This window comes from Barbus barbus (assembly GCF_936440315.1).
Source record: "Barbus barbus genome assembly, chromosome: 37".
NCBI classification, from domain to species: Eukaryota; Metazoa; Chordata; class Actinopteri; order Cypriniformes; family Cyprinidae; genus Barbus; species Barbus barbus.
Window position 1 is genome coordinate 18870237 of NC_136715.1, and position 23764 is coordinate 18894000.

General features: G+C 38.7%; 1 protein-coding gene across 1 annotated transcript in view; it reads left to right on the forward strand.

Annotated features, from left to right (window-relative positions):
* Window positions 1-23523, forward strand: part of LOC306856635 (glutamate receptor ionotropic, NMDA 3A-like) — a gene marked incomplete at both ends in the record, with an annotated part of 54090 nt that extends 30567 nt beyond the window's left edge. Inside the window, 3 exons of the mRNA XM_079395993.1 lie at window positions 12826-13454; window positions 21385-22477; window positions 23374-23523. Coding sequence (XP_079252119.1) covers window positions 12826-13454; window positions 21385-22477; window positions 23374-23523 — 1872 coding nt within the window. The remainder of the gene's footprint in view (window positions 1-12825; window positions 13455-21384; window positions 22478-23373) is intronic.
* Between the last annotated feature and the right edge of the window lie 241 nt (window positions 23524-23764).

Genomic DNA, 23764 nt, shown 5'->3' on the forward strand with positions numbered 1-23764 from the left:
GAGAAAATACTGTGGCAGGCAGAGCAAGATTACTGCTCACGATGCACAAAATATCTGAGGAAAATTGGGGTGGGGGTTTATATGAATGTATCGCTGAGGGGAACTAACTGACTGTCTTCAGAATTGTTTGGATGGTATTTTCATGACTGGGGCAGTCGTGGCCTAATGGATAGCGAGTCGGACTTGTAACTCGTGGGTTCGAGTCTCAGGTCCGGCAGGGATTGTAGGTGGGGGGAGTGAATAACCAACACTCTCTCCACCCTCAATACCACGACTGAGGTGAGACGCTTAAGCAAGGCACCGAACCCCCATCTGCTCCCCGGGCGCCGCAGCATTGGCTGCCCACTGCTCCGGGTGTATGTTCACTACTGTGTGTACACTTGGATGGGTTAAGTGCAGAGCACAAATTCAGAGTATGGGTCACCATAATTGGCCACACACCACTTCCCTTTGCCTTTCCTTTTGATCTTACCTCCATATAATGCATATTAATGTAGTGGTTAAAAGTGCAGCTCGCTTTGTTTACAGTGGTAACAAAGGAAACGCTGTATTTCTGCTGTTCCATAAGCGCCACCTGCTGTCAGAGAGTGAATTTGCATTCTCATTTAGCCCGTCTGCTGTTTTTGATTCATGCAGCTATGTTTTATGTATTTCAATTTCACAAAGACAAGGTCAGACCTTGTCTGACATTATTCAGTTTTTTGCCTTAGGTTTTGTTGGAATTGTGATTAAAATGCAGTGGTTCTGCAACTGTTTCATGCATTCTGATTCATATAAAGGGGACAAACTGTGAAACCGCCAGAATCATAAAAAACATGATACAGATTTTTTGTCAAATTGCCCAGCACTAGGCTCCAGTCTAATTAAATACACCTGAATCAGCTAATCAAGCTCTTCAGACATCGCAAGTGCGATGAAGCTGGAGCGGGATTGGACACCTGTGTCCTAGAAGACAGCAGACTGAACATGGGAACCACAAATGTAGGATTCTGCATGTGATGTGGAAGTAGGAGGATCTGAACTCAAGACATAGTTAACGACCTCCAGTGTTGGGGAGCAACTAGTTACATGTAACGGAATTACATAATTTAATTACAAAATAAAAGTAATTGTAATTAGTTACAGTTACTAAGACAAAATGTGTAATTAAATTACAGTTACTTATGAAAATGATTACAAAGGGGGTTAGATCTGATTTTTTTCACACACACTCTCGCATACAGATTTAATTGATTTCTGCAGTGACTGCTCTAAAATATGAAACACCAATGTTTCAGAAGTTTATACTGTAACATGCTTATCCGATAACTCTTATATTTCCTATATGGATTTATGTATATGCCTTATTTTTTTAAGATTAACAGGTATTTTTTCTAAGGCAATGTTAGATTCCAGTGTTTCCCGTCATAGCTATGCAAAGATTTGATTTCAAAAACAGTATCATCTATTAAACTATATCTTGTTATGATTTTAAATCTGTATTTAACCTCAGAATGATTTTAAAGTAAGTCTGATTTTGTGGTGGCTGTGCCTCAAAGGGGACATCGGATGCCCATTTTCCACAAGTTGGTATGATTCTTTAGAGTCGTCTTGAAATGGTCTCAGTGGTCGTGAAAAACAACACCCTTTTTACCTTGTCAAAAACAGCTCTGTTCACAGCAACTTGTATTGCTGCTTATCTCTTTACATGCTCTGCTCACCCCACCCTTCTCTTCTGTGGAAGAGCAAAGGCGATTCGCAAATAAACATAAAAAATATAAAGTGTGAGACTTACTTCTTCTGGAGGTGCAGCTGGATCATGAACAATGGGTAAAGTAATCAGTTACATTACTTTAATAAAGTAATTGAAAAGTTACTACTTATTACATTTTAAGTAGGGTAACTTGTAATCGGTAACCTATTACATTTCCAAAGTAACCTTCCCAACACTGACGACCTCTAACAAAGTCCAGCGCACCTTTCCATCAAGTAGGAGAGACCGCAGAGGCTTGTTCAGTCCAATCCTAAAAATGTCTTTCAGGCAAATGCCATTGCAGGCTAGACAATTTTCTCACATATATTTCATTATATTTCTGTGTTTTAGACAAAAGTTGTTCTGCTGGTGTTCTGTAGCACAGGCAGCTCAGGCCAGATGAATCCAATCGCAGCTGTAGTTTTGCCTCCTGCAATTAATGTTTGCCTACTACGGCCTGCAGAAAGCAGGTGCTGAACAGTTATTTCAAAGGGATGTCTGATCTACTGATCATGACAGCTGTACTTCATTAAGTGAGGATCAAAAGAATCAGTCTTCATGGTTTATTATGGGCTATAAAAAATTAGAGAGAGAGAAAAAGAAAAGAATAATATAGGAGATCTTTATGACTGTGTGTCAAGGTAAGTAAGATTCTTTAAATATCAGATAATGCCAAGGTTAATTCAGTTTGTAAAAAAAGAGAAGAAAACTTGTATTATTATTATTATTATTATTGTTGTTGTTATTATTATCAATTTAATTTAAAGGTAAAATTATAAATTAAAGGTAAATAATATAAATTAAAGGTAAATAATATAATAAATGTGATTCATAATATTGGTTATTATTATTAGAAATTAATTTAAAAGTGACGTTTTTCCAATATGCCCATATTCCCAATAATATCAGTTATAATATTATTATTTATTATAATAATATAATATTATAAATATTAATAATAATATTGATTTTTATTTATTTTGTTGGATATTATTATTAATAATAATAATATACAAAATGATAATAATAATTTTAATTTAATTTGAAAGTGATGTTTACATTTTTCCTATGTACCCTAATGATTAATAATATCAATTATAATATTAATATGAATTATAATAATATTATATATTATATATTTTTTGGTATTGTTGGTTATTGTTGTTGTTGTTATATAATTATAATAACATATTTATTATTATTATTATTGAAAATTGTAATATATAAATGTTTTGTGTTATTTCCCCCCCAAAATGATGTGAAACCAACATGTATACAATGTTTTAAACTAGCTGGTTCCCTTTCTTCATTGGGGATATTTATATATGTCATTAACTCTTTTAGTTTTTAATGGCTTTTCATACGGTCTTTAATCATCTATAAATCTGCTGTTCTTACACTTCAGGTTTTTGATATAGTGACTGAGTTCTGACTGAAATCATCAGTATTGCAATAAACATTATCTGACTAACTAACAGCAAATGATTTAAAGCATAATGAAATAGTGGTTTAGCCCCAATAACTGTAAGCACCGCAGAGCTGAGCTAATGATCTTATTAAGTCTGACCTTACGTTACCCTCTCCATGAGCATCCATAGCAAAGCATGCCCTCTTCTCCAGCCTTAAGAGCTCATCCTTTATTGTAAATCTCTTGTGCAGTCCTTGGTTTATGTGTCTAGTTAGATTCTAAGATGGAAAGTCAAATTGTGTCCCTGACTAAAGAGATTTTACGCTAATGCATGAGGCAAATATTCATCAGTTCAGTGAAATGCATTGTTCTACTTGCCCTTTAGATTTTGAACTCTCCTCCTAGATCACATTGACGGGATTGTCATGCTTTGTTTTCTGAGTTAAGAAACCATTAGATGAAATGAATCATCTGTAATGCGTTTGTCTCCGGTTCTCAACGTTTATGCATTTGTCATTGCTTATTCCATTTGTCATAGAAAGCACATGTGAAGTATCATTTTCAACAGGGATGCAATGATAACTCATTTAGGGAGCATTATTATTTTTAATTATATTAATTACATTTTATTGTATATTTTTATATTATTGTTTTAGATTATGCTATACTTTTTTATCGTGTATTTAGTCATTTTTATGTGTTACAGTGTTAAGAGCCGTGCTTTTGGGTGCGATGCATTGCACTAATCTCATTACTGGATCTGTAATGAGCTAATGAATGGGCTACTCTTTATTTTTCAGTAATCCTGTTCCAGTAATCCAGTAATTACTGTTCTGTCCTTACTGCCATCACATATAGGCCATCATTTTGTTTTCATCAATTCATTTGGTTGATGTGCCTGCTGAGTGTGGAACAAAGATGAGAGAATGTGTTTAAAGTCTTTAGCGCAAATGATTATGCTATGCGTTAACAAGTTATGCGCCAAAGTTAAGGCAATGAAAATGTTACGCAAAATAGTTTGGAGGGCCAAAATCATTTACCAAATGGGGATTTTTAATTAGCGCTTCTCCATTTTGATGGTGCCAAAGATGAGCAGAGAGGAGAATTTTCCTAAACTGCACAAGTTTTTAACACAAACAGTGTTTAAATGTTTATATTTCAACAAATTGGAATACAAACAAAATTGTCTCATTAAAAATATACTTTTAAGAACGACCTTGTGTGCAATTCAAATGCTTATGTAATATTAATTATAATAATATTATAAATATTATTCATAATATTGAGTATAATTTTTATTCTTGATTATTATTTTTATGATCACACTTTATTTTAAGGTCCAGTTTTCACTATTAACTGACGTTTTCCTCAGTACACTCCTATTTTCTGAAAATTACATTAATATGCACTTTATAAGTCTACTAATAAACAGCCAGTATGCTAGTAATATGCATGCTAGTTAATAGTGAGAATTGGGTATAATTTATTCATTTTAAATAATTGTATAAATGTTTTTAAAAACGGCTTATTATTACCAATGTTTAAATGCTTATGTTTCAGCAAAGAATTAGAAGTTAAAACATATTTATATCAGTAAAATTTTATCTAAAAACTACTTTATGTGCAATTTAAATGTTTATACAGTATGCCTTAATATATAAAGGCCTCCTGTAGCAAATCCATGCATTTTAGTAAGAAACATATCCATATATCAAATGTTTAGGAAATACCCAGTCCTAAATAGTCATTTATGTCACATTTGTGTCCAATCTGATGACATTATGTTCTTCTGTTTGTGGCCATGTTTATGCAAAAGGCGTTGCATGTATTTTTTAACATGGACCTTTACTTGTAATATCATGGTTAGAGTAGAATCTTTGAATAAGAAACAGAAAATTTACTCCATTACTGCAGAGCATCTTCAGGAGAAAAGCATGTCCTGATGGGGAGGTCTTCTTCAATATACTCTTCGTATTTGAAACATTTTCAGTCGGACATCTGTGCCTGTGGCAGGTGGTTGGTCACAAACAATCTGTCAGGTACCAAATAATGCAGAGATACTGAGGGAGTTGTGGGACAGATCCACAGTTTCTGCAGTGGAGGATGTAGCTGAATCTCATTTTCTCCTCAGTCACTAGTGAGTTTAGATGAGCTCAGCTGGTGGGTTAACTTTTTTATTTTGTGCTTTTGCTTCTTTTTACTTAACATATTGTAGAGAATGGCAGGTAATTATTGGGATGAGAAAGGGAGAATAAGGTAAGCAAATGCAGGCCTCTCAAACCATGGCAGGAGCATAGTGTGTGTATGTGGCAGTAGTGCTGGAGGAAGTGTTACTGTGGGCGGGGACAAAGATGGGTGGGTTATGATGTCACTGAGAAGGCTGTCATGAATATTAATTAGCTGATGATTGACATGGCATTGACTGGGAATCTATTAAGGCTATAGGCAAATAATCAGATCTTTGAGATGAAAAAGGCACATTTATCTGTTTTGAAGTAATATGAATATCAATATTTTGAGTGAAAATCATTATATATACCTGTATATGTGTGTGTGTGTGTGTGTATATATGTGTATATATATATATATATATATATATGTGTGTATATATATATATATATATATATATATATACATACATACAATAATTTATGCAAACATAAAACTCTCAAGAATAAATCTTTAATAATAATAATAGTATTAATAATACAATTCTATTTTTATTAGTTTTCTATTTATTTACATATTTATAAAAATAGAATATTATAGAGTCTGAGTAAGTTTTCTCTGTAGAAAATATACAAAGACAAAGTTCAGACACAGAAGACAGAAAGCAATATCTTTCCTTTGTGAAACATCAGAAAACACTAGGTCCATCTTTCTTGCATTTTGATGTGGAAGCATGCCACATAAAATAAAAGTCTGATTTATTTGATCTTTTTCATTCATGTCTTTTTACACCACACAAAGTTGAGTTGTCAGTCATGGCCGTTTAGTAATGTTTTGCTCAAAAATTAAAGTAATGATTTGCACAAACAGGAACGCGAGCATCTCAGTCGATAGAGGACAGAAAGAGAAGCACACATATCGATCAATACTTCATTCCTGACTCCAGTAACACTGTCTCATGGATGCACTCAGCTGAGCCAGAACCGAGCAGAGATCAGAGGAATTCAATCAGCGCCGGTCAAGCCCGCGGGACGCCCAGCTCCAGAGTCATCGCGGCAATTATTAGAAGTCTCTGGAGATCAGCTGCCCTCTGCCTCCTGTCACCCTGAATCCTCACTGCACACTATCATGACCTCCGAATGAAATCCACAGGACGAAACGTCTCTACTGTCCGTTAAGCGTGGGAGGGGCTTCACTTGTGAACTTTGGGGGGCAAAATTGGGGCTAGGGTGATGGAGGTACGGACTAGTTCCCAAAAGATTCCACCCTCCCTGCATGCAAATCACTCTCCAAAGCCTATTGTAGCCCTTGTACTGAGGGATTGCACAAACATTTTGCACAGACGATATAAATACATTTAAATCACATAACTTAGTGATTGCTTTTGGGATGTGAGGAGACTTCCAACCAGCATAACAAAAAAAAAAATACATTTAGATGATGTGTCTTTAGACCAACTTGGTTGTTCAGATAAGCATTGAGAAGATCATTCCACAATTTCAATGATCTAGAGGGATCATTCTCTGAGTGTAGATAGAGCTCTAAAGAACCTCTGCAGAACCGGGCCTGGTCTGAATCAAAGGCTATCTGGTATTAGTCTAGGTGTTGGGTCTTGATCTGGATCATTTTCTGTTCACCGGTCGGGGTCTCAAAGACATTGACCTACAACTCTGGTCTAGACAATACATGAGTTTTGCAGCAGGTCTGCTGATTTTGGATTCATCTGCAAGACCAGGTGGTCTTCATAATGTTGTCACAGACTGTCCTGGAAGGTATTATTTGTTTGTGAGGCTAACTGAATGGTGATGTTGGGCTGAGTTGCTGAAGAAGCCTGTGTTTTCTGCAATAATTATAGGCGCTTCTTACTGAGCAGTTATAGCTTCTGAACTATTTTGTAGTTTTACTTTGCTAAAAGAATCTTCTGTTCCAAATAATGTATTTTCTTGACATACCCAATTAGCTGAAGACTAAAAAATATTTAATCCAAGTGTATTTGCTGATTAAACTTTTCTCCCTGGGTTGCATTCTTATAATAACGATGATGCATTTAGAAGGATAGAGTCTGAATTGGCAGAGAGAAATTAATTTACATTTAAATTCACATTTATGTTCCTGGCAAACGCTTCTTACCAAAGAAAAAAAAAAACCTATTTACAAGTTAGCCATGCGTGGTTTGACCGAATGGCAAAAGGGCTGGTTCACATTGCAGCGTATGGCCAAGAATACTTGATCAGACTGGAGCAGACCGTCTAAATGATGTTTAAAGAGACCATACACATTTTGATTTTGTACATTACATTGTCCAGTTTTGTATTTTTCCTTAGCAAAAAATAATGATTGTCATACGTGTTTACCATGATTTACAGAAGGCACCCACTAAAATGTTATTCAGTGTAACGATAGTTCATATAACAAAAAGATTTGTCAGGCATATTTAGAACAAAATTCATTAGATGATATTAAAAGTCTGTGTTTAAGGATCACAGCACAGCCCTGTCATTTTAAATCTTCACCATTTTTTTGCCACGATCCCTTAAACCACTTTTAATTGTTTAAAATATAATAAAATTCAGTATAACTTATTCTTTAATAGAGTGAATAAGTATTTTTCATTTCATTTTTACATTAATACAAATATACCAATATTTTGGCAAAAGTTACTTGAAACATCAAAGCAGTCACATTACTCGCATTCAACATGCTTTCTATGTATATAAAACACTTTTGTAAATTTAATTTGATGCTGACACCAAAATGGGACGTCTCGTCTCTATTGATGATGAGCATTTCCTCTTCCACGAAAGAAAACCTCCTCAATACATCATCCTCGTGATAATCAATATACAAAAAACATCTTGTCCATTCCTTGTGGCTGCCTTCACCATGTTATGAATTTTAAAACAGGGCTTTATGGAGGTTTAGGGACAATTTATGCTTTCACTTCCTAGGGAAATGATACAAGTATGTTCCTCTTATGCAGAGTCTGCATTAGCCGTAAAGCTTCATAAATGTTGATTAGCTGCCGTTATGATGCCAGCACTTTGCATTATGATGGCAGCCTGCAGTATTAAAATATTCCCCTTTCTATGTCTATTACCATAGTAATCTCACTTTACAAAAACTTCGAGATTTTTGCTTACATATTCACAAGTTTGGCTGACGTAGTCACGATACAGGTACACAGTCTGTTAGTTGTTTTTGCCACTGCCTTTGAGCTGAATCGCATGTAAAATAGTTGCGTAATTTGGCTCTTTGAGTATCTATCTGGACATTAGTGATTTCAAACATTTATACTGCAGAGCCGGAGGGAACTGCTGCAGCTCGGGCTGAATATATCACTTTTTATGTGAGAAAGAACTGAGCAAATGAGCAGAAAGCAGAATGAGTTTTGATAGCCTCCGATGTGTTTTTAGTGTATAATATATCAATGATCATTATTGAGAACGGCACTATATACAACTAAACAGAAAACTAATACATCTACCCGAGCTGCTATAAATTGAAAGTAAGCATTCTGTCATCTCTTATGTTTATATTTATCCATCAAAACGAATACTAATGCTCTGAATACAGTCGGTTCCTCTAGAAGGCTATTGTATTTTTTTTATGAACATCCTCCTATATAACAGCAGCATTCAGGTGGACACAACAATATAACAAGAGACGTCTTCAGAATAATGCAGGTGTCTGACACGGGAGAAATTTAAATTTATGGTTGCTGTTGTTATATGCATTTTGGATTCCTGTCTCCTTTAAGATTAATGAATCTCCTCCAATAAACACCGTACCAAAAGGCATCTGCTAAACATCCATCTCAAAAGTTTCATTGGTAAATTATCATTTTAAGTTAAGGTGAACTTATATGTTTGTGTGTGTGTGTGTGTGTGTATAAAATGGGAACAAAGACACAATAAACACTTTTAATAAAAGGCTCTATCATTTCATTATTATTATATAATCTTATATCACATACCATTTTGATATTCTCTGAATACAAACAAATCATTCAAATCGAAGTGCATCAATGGACAGTTTTAACAGACTTGTACAAATGAATCAGTCTTACCAGCTTACCATAAAACTCTTATACACCAACATGGTCTTGTTGTTGATTATACTAGTTCAGATTCCTATAGGGAAACCAGCACATCTGCATTAAAAACACAGCATATACTGTACTGGTGAAGAGCAATGCTTGTATGTTCAGCAATCACTTCCAGCAGTAGTGAATGCTTCCTTGAGAAAAGCTGCCTCCTGCTTCATACGTGCTGTTAGGCCATTACATGCTTTATTCATATAGTACATGGCAGAATGTTCCAGAAACATTCAGAAACACGCTTGTCAGATTTACACGACATAGCAGCATTGAAATCTATCCTGACAGAATAAAAAAAGCTTGCTGTTCAGTTCCTCCCAAGAGAGCATACTGAAACCTGAGCTCTTTGAAACAATAATATGCTATCGTATTTAGAATATATACAGTACCCTCCAAAGGTTTGGAAACGCCCTAGGCAAACTGGTGTTTTGGACAAAACCAGCACAAATCTTTATCCTATTTTGTGATGAATTTCTGAAAAAATAATGCATTCAGAATACAGAAAACCTTGCTGAAGAAAAATCATCTAAAATTTGCTAATACCAGCAAACCATTTTAGGCAATTTATGCATTTTTATTTTTCATCAGGGAGTTACTAGAGCTCTTTATAAAACTGGATTGTTCTCATTTGTCTGTTGTGTACCAGTGTTGGTATTGTAATCACACAGTTGATGGTAGCCATTGACATCCATAGTATAGGAAAAAATACTATGGAAATCTTTACAATATCTTAAAAATATCTTTTGTGTTCAGAGGAAAAAAAGACAGGTGAGAAAATGACGACAACATTTTCATTTTTTGGGTGATTGACAATCAGTCTATAAATGTGCCCTATTATGGGTTTTTCTTCTATGGAACAGAAAAGAACATAGTTTGAAGAATGTTTTAGTCCAATGACTCAACAAAACAACACTGAACCTGACTGCTGAATTTACTTTGAGGAAACTGGCTTAAACAATTAAGTAATGTGTACTAATACCTTCTGAGTGAATTAAACTTAAAATGACTGTTAATACACATACTACATTTAAGTTCAATGTACCAAATTCCAAGTTGATTTACTGTATGTTCATTACTGTAAGTTCAATGCCATAATTGTAATATCAGTTGCTGTCCAATTACTCTAAGTAGTTTTTAATTTGCTAAATTAGAAAACACAAATAACACAAGTGCATTCTTTTTCTGTTTTATATCAATTTAGAAATTCTCATTTTAAAATACAACATAATCTAGTATTATAAAAATACACTTCAGCATTACAAATCAAACACTTGCTATCTGTAGCTTTAGTATAACTGTTGGGAAGTCCATTTTGCACAGCAACAGTTGCTGGATCCCATTGATTTACATATTATGGAAAAAATACTTTGAAAGTCAAAGGGCACCAGAAACTGTTTGGTTACACATTCTTCAAAATATCTTCTTTTCTGTTTAACAGAAGAAACAAACTCACAGAGGTTTGGAACAACTTAAGGGCAAGTGAACGATCGTCGGTTTTTGTAATAATACCTTTCTACATTTAGCATGGACTGATAGTGTGCGGGATATTATTATTTTTATTGATTGGATACAACATCGTTGTTGGAGTGTTTTTCCTACGCACCTATCAATTTCTCAGGTGTGCTGAGCTTGTGTTGATTGAGCATTGGTCATAGTCAACATTTTTTGGATCACCCTATTTAATTAACAGCAAATAAATGGTCACCATGACAAGAAAAAAAAACTTTAAACAACTGTACGTGGTCTCTTCGGGATGCATACGCATGCTGCACCGGATATTGTAATATGTGTGTGTTTCTGATGATGATAATGCTGATGAGTCTCAAGTGACTAAACGCAACAGCTGCAGGGACTTGGAGTGAGTTGATTTGGGTCCCATCAGTTCAGCTGCATGTGCAGAGATTGCATTAGACACTAGAGCGATTTATCCTCATCATCCAGAGACAGGTGCTTTGGTTTCTGTGCTTCAATCATAAAGCAATTGTACATGTAATTTATATGCACTAAATCGGTACATGTGAGGGTTGTGGGTAGTTTCATTGAATCGGTGTACTATGATTATATAATTCCTCTGTGTAACTGGCATAATAAAACACTTTGCAGAAGCTTTGATGAGTGTGAAATCATTTGAAGGGCTATTTTGTAAGTTTGCTAGATCAAGGGGCCACCATAGATTTCCCAATGGCACATCTTACCCCAACTCTTTTTCCCAAAGTGCTCTATACATCTTCATTTTCTGTGCATGTCTTCATCATGCATCTCACAGTATTCCCAATATACCCTCTAAACTCTTCTTGGAGGTCTTCTCTGCCTTGGATCTGATCTTTGGTTCAGTAAACCTTGTTGAAATGCATTGCATCATCAATTTAAATCAAACCCTTGATTTTCTCCGGCTGTATTGACAAACTTGGAAAGAGGTTTTTTTTTATGACTCATAAACTCAGAATAGTAGCCTGTATCTCCCACCACTGCGGTCTGGACTCTGGAGGGCCACTGCATTAACGCGTCAGACAGGTCAAGGAATAAACGTTGGCCTTTTAAATCAGACTGTCGATTCTGAGATGAGTCAATCCTGAGATGCACATCCTGAGAGTGTGCAATGATCTGTGTTTAACGGTACATAAGTAGTCGCTGAAGAGGAATGGGACGTTTTTTTCTGCATGGCATTAAAACTGCTGGTGTAGCACTGTCTGTCAAGATCATGTTAGAGAAAGGAAATTTATTACGGCCTTTGGTTTTATGGTACAAAATCAATAGCACAACTAGCAATATTGTTGAAGGACATGCAGAACTGTGGCCAAGAATACAAGATGGCGGGAAATGTTCTGTTATTTCATGTGAGTGGCATACTGACGAGGAAGGAGTGAACTTCAAGAAGAGTGAAGCTGAAAGGATGTGGATTCTGATAAAGGAAGCAAAGCACTTACTCTGTTTTTGACCTTAAGAGGAACTTAAATTCTCATGTCAAAATGAAGAGAAATGATGTTGCATTTATGAGAAATAAAGACAAAAATCAACAATTGTAAGAACTAAAGTCACAATTATGGGAAATAATGCTGCAATTATGTGAAATTAAAATAAAAAGTAACAGCTGTGAGGAATGAAGTCCAAATTACAAAAGAAATAAAGCTGCAATTATGTGAAATAAAGATAAAAAGTCACAAATTATGAGATCTAAGGTCGCAATTAAAAGTAATGAAGATGCCATTTCAAGAAATTTGGATAAAAGTCACAATTGTAAGGCCTAAAGTCACAACTATGACAAATAAAGATAAAGAGTAGCAATTGTGAGATCAGTAAAGATGCAGTTACAAGTTGTGAGCTCTAACGTTGCAATTGTGAGATATAAGTCACATTGTGACCGCAAAGTCTGATAATTTAATGACCATGTTGTCTTTCTGTTGCCTCTTTTGTCTTCAGAATCGCTTCCACTTGCAGATGACAACCCGTATTCCCTCGTCAGGACTTGTGGAGCTGCTTCTAGCCGTCCTGCAGCGCAGTGGCTGGGAGGAGAGCATGGCGGTGCTTTGCCAAGGCTGGGAGGACGCTGGTCTTCTGGATCTCCTGAAACTCCAAGGCCGCTCCGGCTGGGGACCCTCACACTGGCACCTGCGGGCCGCTCTGAACCTCTCCCACAGCACACCTCACATGGCTAATATTTCTGACTTCCTGTTTGAGCACTTTAATCAGGACCTTTCTCCACCTGCCTCGGTCCTGCTTTTCGGGGCTGACCCGGAGTGTGCCTCTTCCGTTCTGCGCAGTGCGCATGACCTGGGGCTGACATTGCCCACTGTACATTGGATTATGGGACATCCCCTAAGCCCAGACGCCCTTCATTCTATTGGTCTGCCTTTAGGACTGTTGGCCTACGGAGAGGTCGACCGCAAACCGCTGGACTACTACATTCGTGATGCCCTGCAGCTGGTCAGCCGAGCTGTTACTACGGCCACGGTTGTACGGCCTGATCTAGCCCTCATCCAAAATATGGTAAACTGTTTTGACAAACCCAACAAACACGAGCTGCCCTCATCAGGACAGTACATTGCCAGGTAAATCCATATTCTCATTGTATCAGTCCGTTCTCTGTTAAAAAGGTGTGTTTTGTTTTGGGTGCAGATTTTATTTTTGCCATTTTTGCCTTAATTTGATAGGAGAGTGTAGAGAGGACAGGAAGCGCAGTGGAAGAGTGAGAGGGGGATGGGATCGGGAAATGTCCATGAGCTGGGACTCGAATTTGGGACACCTTAAGTCAACGTGCTGCCCACGAGGCTGTCACACCGATCAAACTTCGCAGGGTCTAAAAATAACACTCGCCAAGAACCCAATGCGAATTAACATGAACATTGGAGAATATACAAAACAGTGTTAATTGTCAGTTGGCCTTTTTATTCATTTGGACATTTCCTGAGAACACAATACGGTTTAGTACAATTATCAGATTGTAAAAATTGCACTGTAATTACATAAATATGTAATCTGAAGTGCTGAGTTATAACATGCATTTGAAAATGCAATATGCATCAAACGTGTTAAGTTTGTAATGAGAATGTTTAATAAATGTTTTGTCAACAAAAGAGAAGCATTTCCAAAGAGAAGCATCCCTGTGGTTTGCTGCCAAACTAAAGCTTTTTTAACGAAAGCCAAGAAAAAAATATTAGTATTAAATAAATATACTCTTGATATAGATTATTCTTATATAAATTTAAATGAACACATCATGGAATACTTTACAGTTCGGTGGTATTATTATTATTATATTATTATATAAATTTAAATGACTATATCTTAGAATATATCTGCATAGTTGTGTTAAATGGAAACAACATGACTAGGCTAGTCTACAGGCTACTGTAGCATCAAAATGGCACCATCCCAGACCACCATATAAATTAATCTATTTGTTCATAGATTCTTTGGAAAAGTTACATGCTGTATTCATATGCTGCTGAACATTTTTTGAAACACGCTTCTCAAATGTAGCTGTCAACAGCTACAGCCACTACACCCTGACTGAAAAGACAGCAAGCTGTTCAGTTTCAGGTTTTTTTAAATTATTATATTTTGTGAAACAATACATTTCAGTACATCTGTTTAGCTTTGGTATTGAGGTAAGCTTGTAGTCAGAACAGGGTGTATGCATTAGTGTACGGCACACTCACAAAGCAGGGGGCCTTCTTACACCATTATGAGCCAATTAAATTATTACAGTGTGTTGCTACTTGACACATTCAAAGTTAAATATCCAGTGAGTAGCATTAAAAGCGTGTTGAGTTTTATCCAAAACAGAAGAATGTGGCAACATTTTATTACGTTAGTAGTTGTGGTAACACTTTAGTTGTACGTATTGTGGCAGTTCAGAAATGAAATGAAATGTCTGGTGAGTGTCGCTTATACAGTAGTTTACTGCTCAAACACGGTCTAAACCTAAGATAAAAACACATTTGCTTAAGTAACCATGCCATTTCACCATGCTACGACAAGTCTTTGAGCTTTTTTTAATCATGACTCGTACCCAAGAGCGCCACATCACAAGTGCAGTGCTGTACCAGGGGAGCTATCGAGCAATTTTACTGTGTCAGAAAATCCATACCTATAGAGTTAATTATGTGATCAAACATCAAAATGCATCAGCACAAAGAAATCATGCATTATATGGTAAAAGTGTTTTGAGGTCATAACATAGCATTGTGCAAGAGACTGTTAAAAGGTCTTTATTATTTTATAATCTGCCCCTTTCATCATAATTTGTGTGAGCAGGAATAAACTAGTTGGTGTTTCACTACCACTATTGATCATTTCAACTGGAAACTCCAGTAAGTTGTGTGTTTTTGGAGTGTTTTTTCCAGTGAGCCTGCACTGTATAAAAAAAAAAAAAGTGCAGTACTGTGAAAGTACATGTAAGTGCAAAATTCAAAATACAGGTAAAAATTCCTTAATTTTAATACAGTACATTGTGCCCTATTATTACATTTTTTTTGTGTGTTGGCTTTACTGTGACAAGTCAGATATTTACAGAGCATAAAATAGCTAACAACCTCCTACCTGTCACGGTGCACACACGAGGGAGGAACCAGGAACACGCAGACGAGGATATAACTTCAAATAATATACTTTACTAGGACAGGACAAGGCAAGGCAGACAAGGACATCACACACCGGGATTAACGAGTAGACCAGACAAAGTTTAACTGAACAGACAGGACTAATATACACAGGTAAATTAACAGACACGGCTAGACACGAATAAACTAATGATTACATTTAACAAGGACAGGAAACAAACCAAATATGGGCACAAGGGGCAGGAACACATGACAGACACACAACAGTTCCCTGACATAACTCCCCCCTCCCGAAAGGCTCGTCCCGAGCCTTAACAGTTCCATCGGGGAGGGGGGGTGGGCGCTCTGGAGGCCTCTCAGGTCAGGCACGGACCACAGGACGGGGACCTCCAGAGCGGAACAGACAGACAGGACCCATGGCGGAGCAGGGAGCTCAGGAGGCAATGGCAGGTGGTAACTGTGGCCATGGCATCCTTCTTCGGCCCACCCACTCCACCCAGAGCTCTACTACCCCCCCCCAAAATTTCCATGGGGAATCCAGGGGGTATCAGGAGCCCTCCGGGGCTAGACAGACAAAACAGTACAAGACACGACAGAAACCCTCCAGGGTCAGACAAACACGACAGGACATCCCACAGGAACCAGAAGCCCTCCTGGGCTGGCTAGGAAGCTGAGTCTTCCTCTGGGCATGACGAGGAGTCAGGGGCCCTCACAGGGTCCCTCAGCGACCTCCTCCACTTCTGCGACAGGGGGGGCAAGCGGCTGCGACTGGCCTCCATGGCCACAACTCAAGGAGCCGCCTGCCCCAGACGAGTCTCCATGGAGAAGACATGACACGACAAGGTAAGTTTAAAATGTTCCTGTGGGCACAACGATGGAACATATCTCCCCGGTTCTGGCTTCCCTTCATTGGTTACCTGTCCGTTTTAGGATTAATTTTAAGATTCTGGTTTTTGTTTTTAAAGCTCTTAATGGGGTAGCACCTACATATTTGTCCGATTTGATTAAGCCATACGTTCCATTAAGAGCACTTAGGTCTGCTGACCATTTGCTTTTGGTTGTCCCGCTGGCAAGGCTGAAGAGCAGGGGTGACCGGGCTTTTGCAGTTGCGGCACCGAAGCTCTGGAACAGCTTGCCCCTCTACATTAGACAGGCTCAAACACTTGTTGTCTTTAAATCTAGCCTAAAAGCGTATTTTTATAGTTTGGCATTTAACGCTATGTGAGAGCTGCTTCTTTTTATTGTTTTATTGTCTTTTAGTGTTTTTTAGTGTCACTGGTTGTATCATTTTTCTTATTACTTATTGCATGTACAGCACTTTGATAAACACTTGTTGTTTTAAAAAAAGTGCTTTATAAATAAACTTTGACTTGACTTGACTTGACAACGAACACAAACACGGCTCTCCTGGCCGTGATATGTGGACTTGATCCACGGAGAGGGTATCGGCGACCGGCAGGCTTGAGTCAGCGGCAATCCGGTGGGCTTGAGTCAGCGGCAATCCGGTGGGCTTGAGTCAGCGGCGGACCGGCGGGCATTGAGTCAGAGGCGGACCGGCGGGCATTGAGTCAGAGGCGGACCGGCGGCGTGCACAGGGGAGCCTCGGACGGCGGCGTGAACAGGGGGAGCCGCCGACCGCGGGTTGGCTTTCCCCGCGGACGGCAGCGTTGATCTCCCGCGAACGGCGGGCTCGGTGAAGCCGCCGACGGTGGGTTGGCTTTCCCCACGGACGGCGGACTTGGGTGAACCGCAGATAGCGGCGTGATCTCCCGCGAACGGCGGGCTCGGTGTGCCGCGGACGGCGGCGTGAACTCCCGCGAACGGCGGGCTCGGTGTGCCGCGGACGGCGGCGTGAACTCCCGCGAACGGCGGGCTCGGTGTGAGCGGCAGGCTTGGGATAGCCGCGGGCAGCGGCGGATATCTCCCGCGATCGGCGGGCTTGACTCAGCGGCGATCCCGCGGGCTTGACTTCAGGGCTCGCGGCCAGCGGACTCGCGGCACTCGCGGCGATCCCGCCGAACTCCCACGCCCACTAGACGCAGGCTAAGGCAGGATGACGAGCGGCGACTTCCATGCCGCGAGGGTCAGACAAACTGGACCAAACAAAAAACTTTTCAAAAACGGAAAACAAAACAAGGTGAAGGGGCGCCGCTTACTGTTTTGGTCTGGTCTTCTGTCACGGTGCACACACGAGGGAGGAACCAGGAACACGCAGACGAGGATATAACTTCAAATAATATACTTTACTAGGACAGGACAAGGCAAGGCAGACAAGGACATCACACACCGGGATTAACGAGTAGACCAGACAAAGTTTAACTGAACAGACAGGACTAATATACACAGGTAAATTAACAGACACGGCTAGACACGAATAAACTAATGATTACATTTAACAAGGACAGGAAACAAACCAAATATGGGCACAAGGGGCAGGAACACATGACAGACACACAACAGTTCCCTGACACTACCTTGGTAACAAATTTAGGTTATTGTTTGAAAATTGTTTTAAAATGTTTAAATGTTTAGCTTTTTTGTTGCGATTATAACATTATTTAAACATTTATTAGAACATTTTACTAACTTTTTCACCTAAAATATAACATTATTTGACCATTTATTTTTATATTTTAAGAACCTTAAATTGACCAGGTTTTTTATTGATTAGAACATTATTTTAAGGTTATTTTAAAGTCTTAAGAACGTTATGAGAATGTTGTTCTAAGAACATTTTCTTTTAATGTTATGAGAACCTATATCAAATATTAATTTATGAGAAAGTTTTATAAACATTACTTTAAGAATGTTTTGTCCTAACATTTATATAATTTGTAAAAAAACGAAAACAAAGTTGTGGAAATGATCCCTGTTAGCTGGGTAGCTAGTGCTCATGATAGTGCTATTATTTTTACCTGTAGTACCTGTGAACGCTTGCGCTTGATGCCACAATTGTCCTACCTCATGTTTTGTGGTGTGGCCTCTAAGATTCGCAATACATGAACTGCTTTTTCAAAGGGATTGGAATTTCATAAAAAAATAATTGGATAGACAAATTAGATTCTCAAAATTCATCAATAATAGCTAAATAGGAATAAAACCATCACATTTGCTTTATTATTTGTCACATATTTTGAGAGACTAAATTGCTTTGATGTTTTATTCTAAACAACCATCAGTAGAACATCCTACCATCTGGATGAGATGTCCCAGACAGCTAGTGTCATGCTTAAGGACAGGCGGACGGCCACTTTCTCATGCTGCGGCAAATTACTGGTGTTTGCCCAGACACTCAGCTGGAATGCAGACATGCTTTAGAGCTTTAAGCTTTATTTATGACTTCCCCTCAGTTGCCTTTCCCTGAGGAGGGATCACTCTTATCAAAAGCTCTGGCACCCGCCTACCATGCAGGCCCGTCATTTTGTGTGGATCATGCCAGCACTCTGCCACACACCACTATATTCTCACTACAAACAGAAGTGAAATGTGGCTGTGTGGGAAGCTTGGGCCTCTCATCACAACAGGATAAGGCTGAAAATCTGCCAACTGGACCCAACCATGCTGCATAATGCCGGGGCGATTGCGAGGGCATTGCTGCAGGAGAGTGATACATAGCTCTGCAGCTCACGCAAGACTTTGCCTGCATTGTAGCACTATAAAAGTGGAAAACTTTGCTCTTTTAACAATAATTTTGTAAATGCATGCATTTGTCTTACCTTGAGGAGATGTTATTAGTCAACATTATCTTGCCCACATATGACAGTTCAATCATAATGTGGATGACTATTGTAATTCAAAATTATGTTCTTTTCAAGACATTTTACACATACAGATTAGACTTACATTTAGATTTTTTTTAGATCGTCAGATTGATCAATACCCATTATACACATAGTAACAGGCCAACTTTTTTGTGCATGCATATTTATACAGAGTAAACCTTTATAATGCTGAAATGTCTGATTGATTTTAGTGAATATGTTCAGATTGCAGAAACAATTCACAGACCCTGCTTTACAGAGGTCCTGTGCTGCATTTCATATTTTTATAGTGAAATATTGGTGGTGTTTATTAATATCATGGAGTAACAAAATATATATTCATTGTACTGAGCTACCTTTTGTTGGTAGCTTTTAGTTTGGCTGTTTTAAAAAAAAATTAGATTAGAAAAGATTAAGTACTTTAAATGAAGTCACAACAATTTCAAAGTAGCTTTACCTACAGTGCACAATTTGATTATTAGAAGTAATAGTTTTGTGTCAAATTATTTGATCTATTCCTAATCTAACAGTCTACTAATACTCTAGTCAGTTAGAGTTAGTTGACATGTATTTGCAAAGTTACTCATAGTAAGTAGAATGTCTAAAGTGGACTATCGAAATGAAGTGTTGAAAGAATCATTATTCAGGATATTTTCATTTTTTTTAATCATCAGTTCTAAAAAATATTTTAACAAACTACCCCCCGCCAGCTCTCTTCTCAATATATAAAAGATCATAATGTAAGAGTATAATCAAAGAGGGCTTTTAAGTACATAGCAACATATTCTAACACACATACTGTTCATTTGATATCACTTAGATACACACTGTCAATCATTGTTTGGCTAAGGTGGACCATTTGACTTGAATAAAAGAACCAAATTACATGTTAAGCTTTACTCCTCAGTTTTTCATTAACCAGCACAGCATTAGTCAAATGTCATATCTATTATTTATGACTCCAGACATTAATCTTCAAGCTCAATGTCAAAGCATTTCCTTAAGCGACCCGAGCTGTGCGCCAGAGTAGCAGCCTGCCGACTGAGTGGCTGTAATTCTGAAGAGTGGAAGGGGGTTTCACAATCAAATATATTGCTCTGTGAAAGCAACATTTGTAGTTTATGGTGTGACGGATGCCAGACCGTGTCAGTCGTCCAGCTAGGCAATCCCTCTCCCAGGCCTTCCCCCTCTGCCGCAGTCATATTAACAGTCTGCTTTGCTGCTGGAGAGGATGAAGCTAGCTTAACCTGTGTCCGATCCTGTTACTTAGTCTTACTTGAACCAGACTCTTTGTCTGGGTTCCCCTTGAGTAATTTTGCAGGGCTGATTAGCATAGGCCCATTAGCTCATGCTGGTATATGTTGTAGCTACATCATAAGCATATTTGTTCACTGATGGCCATTAAAAATTTAAATTGACCCTTCGCAGGGAGTTTGATTGACAGGCGATCTCACCAATCATAACGCCGAATCTGCCATTTTGTCTGACAAACAAACCAGACAGGATAGTAGATTAACGTTTGTGGATTGAAAAATGGTGTGTATTGATGTTGAAACCCGTTGCCTTAAAATTAAGTAAATTATAATTATTTTTCTCAGCTGTTTGTTTTCACTTAAGACATAAATTATTGTGTTTACAAGGATACGTGCAATGATGGACATTTTGACACAAACAAGTGTGTGTTTAACTGTTCAAGGCATGTAAAGTGGCAAAAATAACTTTGTTCAATACTCTCGCACTCTATAAGCACGTGTGTGCGCCTCTCTGTCTTTCAGACAGCTCATGCATATAGCGAAATGAGTTCTCTTTAGCTGCTAAGTGCATTTTAATGGCTTAAAATCACTTGTTTTTAAACGGCAATGCTTAAAAACGCATGCAAACAATACGTTTTTGTGACCACATAGCACAGCAGCGTCACATGAGCGTGTAACCGCGATAGAGACGATGGTCCAAAATCTCTACTGGTTGACAAATTTCTTTGTGAAGGGTCAATTCTGGCACCCATGTGCAAAGGTGGTTTCATTCTTGTGGAAGTTCTGCTCCAGCTGAGCAATCTGGCATGAATATGAATGCTAATGCATAGCTTTCTCCAGGTGTTATAAACCATCTAGGCCTCTTCCAATCATCATCTGACTCTTGTATTCTTTCACCCTCAGGTTCCTCTCTAATACGTCCTTTGTAGGGTTGACGGGCCCTGTCAGCGTACAACGCAACCTTTCCCGTGTACTCACCTCTCAGAGGGTCCACATTTGGAGTCTGCGCCGTGATGCCGTCGGTCAGCCCACATGGGTGACTGTAGGCAGCTGGGAAAGCGGTAGGTTGGATGTAGAGGAGCAGGGATTATGGCAGGGATCGCCCCCACGGCAGCGCACCGAGGGCCAGATGGGCCGGTTGGGTCGTAGATGGCGGGCCGGCTTTCCCGTGTCGGGGAGTCGTCTGCGAGTGGTCACCCTGGTGGAGCACCCGTTCGTGTTCACTCGAGAGGTAGATGAGGATGGGAACTGTCCCGCTGGGCAATACTGTCTGGATGCAGGGACAAATAATTCAGAAACCCTGGACCACTTATACGGTGAACGGGCTCAAGGCAACAGCAGCTTCCTGCCACCGGATTTCAGCAAGTGCTGCTACGGATACTGTATTGATCTGCTGGAGAAGCTGGCAGAGGACATGAACTTTGAGTTTGACCTGTACATAGTTGGGGACGGGAAATATGGAGCAGTCAAGGGTGGCCAGTGGACGGGGTTGGTGGGCGATCTGTTGAGCGGGGTGGCTGATATGGCTGTTACCAGCTTCAGCATCAACTCAGCTCGCAGTAAAGTGATCGACTTCACCAGTCCGTTCTTTTCCACGAGTTTGGGAATACTAGTGCGCAGTAAGGACACGGCAGCACCCATCGGAGCGTTCATGTGGCCGTTGCACTGGTCTATGTGGATGGGCATCTTTGTGGCGCTGCACATTACGGCGCTCTTCCTCACCCTCTATGAATGGAAGAGTCCCTTTGGCATGACGCCTCATGGGCGAAACCGCGTGAAGGTTTTCTCCTACTCATCAGCCCTCAACCTCTGCTACGCCATCCTCTTCGGCCGCACTGTCTCCAGTAAGACGCCCAAGTGTTGGACTGGACGTTTCCTGATGAACCTGTGGGCCATATTTTGCTTACTGGTTTTGTCTAGTTACACTGCAAACCTGGCTGCAGTTATGGTTGGGGAAAAGACCTTCGAAGAGGTCTCTGGAATACATGATGCCAAGGTGAGATCTTTTAAGATGCTTCGATTTAATTTAAGGTACATTTCACATCAGGAAAAAAGTGTAAATTCAATATGTTTTCTCAATAAAACAACTGCTGGTTTTGATTTATGGATTTTGTCAGTGAAAAATTACAATTTCAAAATTACAAAAAAAATGACAAAAGTTACATTTAAAGTCAATTTATTTTTGTAATGTTTTTTGAACATTTTTTATTCATTATTTTGAACTCAAGACTTGCAAAAACTGTAATTTAAGGGACATGAAGGCAATTTCATGCAAAGTGAAAAACAAGGTGTGCAAAGTATGTGTGCGATTATGGTGTGTATTCTCTTAATGGATAAAATGTGATATTTCAGAAGAAATTTGTTAGAAAAAAAAATTATCAATGGATATAAAAATGTACCTTAAATGATAGAATGTAGTGTAGTAATAACCTCTACAAAAAAGTGTTGCTACTGTACTGTTTTTGTCTACATTTAAAGCAGTCTACCTTCTTCTACCTTAAAAACTCCTGTGTAATCATTAATAAGTCTTATAGTACTTCTGTGCCAAGTTTATAAATATTAAATGGGTGTTGACATGGGTAGTCAGTAAATGGTCTTTTTGGACTGGGAATTTAATTTTGGGCTCTGAAACAGACTTTGTTTAGATTGTATATATCGAAGTTATATATATATATATAACTGTTATATATCAAAGTTCAAAGAGCACTCCTATAGCTCAAACAGTAGAGCGTGGCTCTAGCAATGCAAATATCACAGTGTGACATTCCCAGAGAATGCATAAATTGATACTGTGGATAAAAATGCCTATATTATATTAATCGTGGAAAATGTATCATGATTTATTATTTATTTATCACACTTTTACTGATTTTTCCCTGCCTTTGGCCTCAGCTCCACCACCCATCTCAGGGATTCCGATTCGGCACTGTTCGGGAAAGCAGTGCGGAGGATTACATGAAAAAGAGTTTTCCTGAGATGTATGAGTACATGCGGAAGTTCAACAAGCCCACCACACCCGATGGTGTCGCCACTCTCAAGTAAGAGATCAATTCATCCAACAGAATGCATTTGGCTAGCAGATGGCAGCAAGTGCTCCTGGTGTAGTTATACTGCCAAACCCTATTAGCAAAAAGTGAAATTTACAACACATGGAAAAAAACCTTGTGCATAGTGATCAATAATTCAAACAAGCAGTTGCACCCTGTTCATTACAATGCAAATGCGTATGCTGAATCTTTTCTCTAACAGTCCCCCTTAGTTACTCACTGGTATACAATACTGC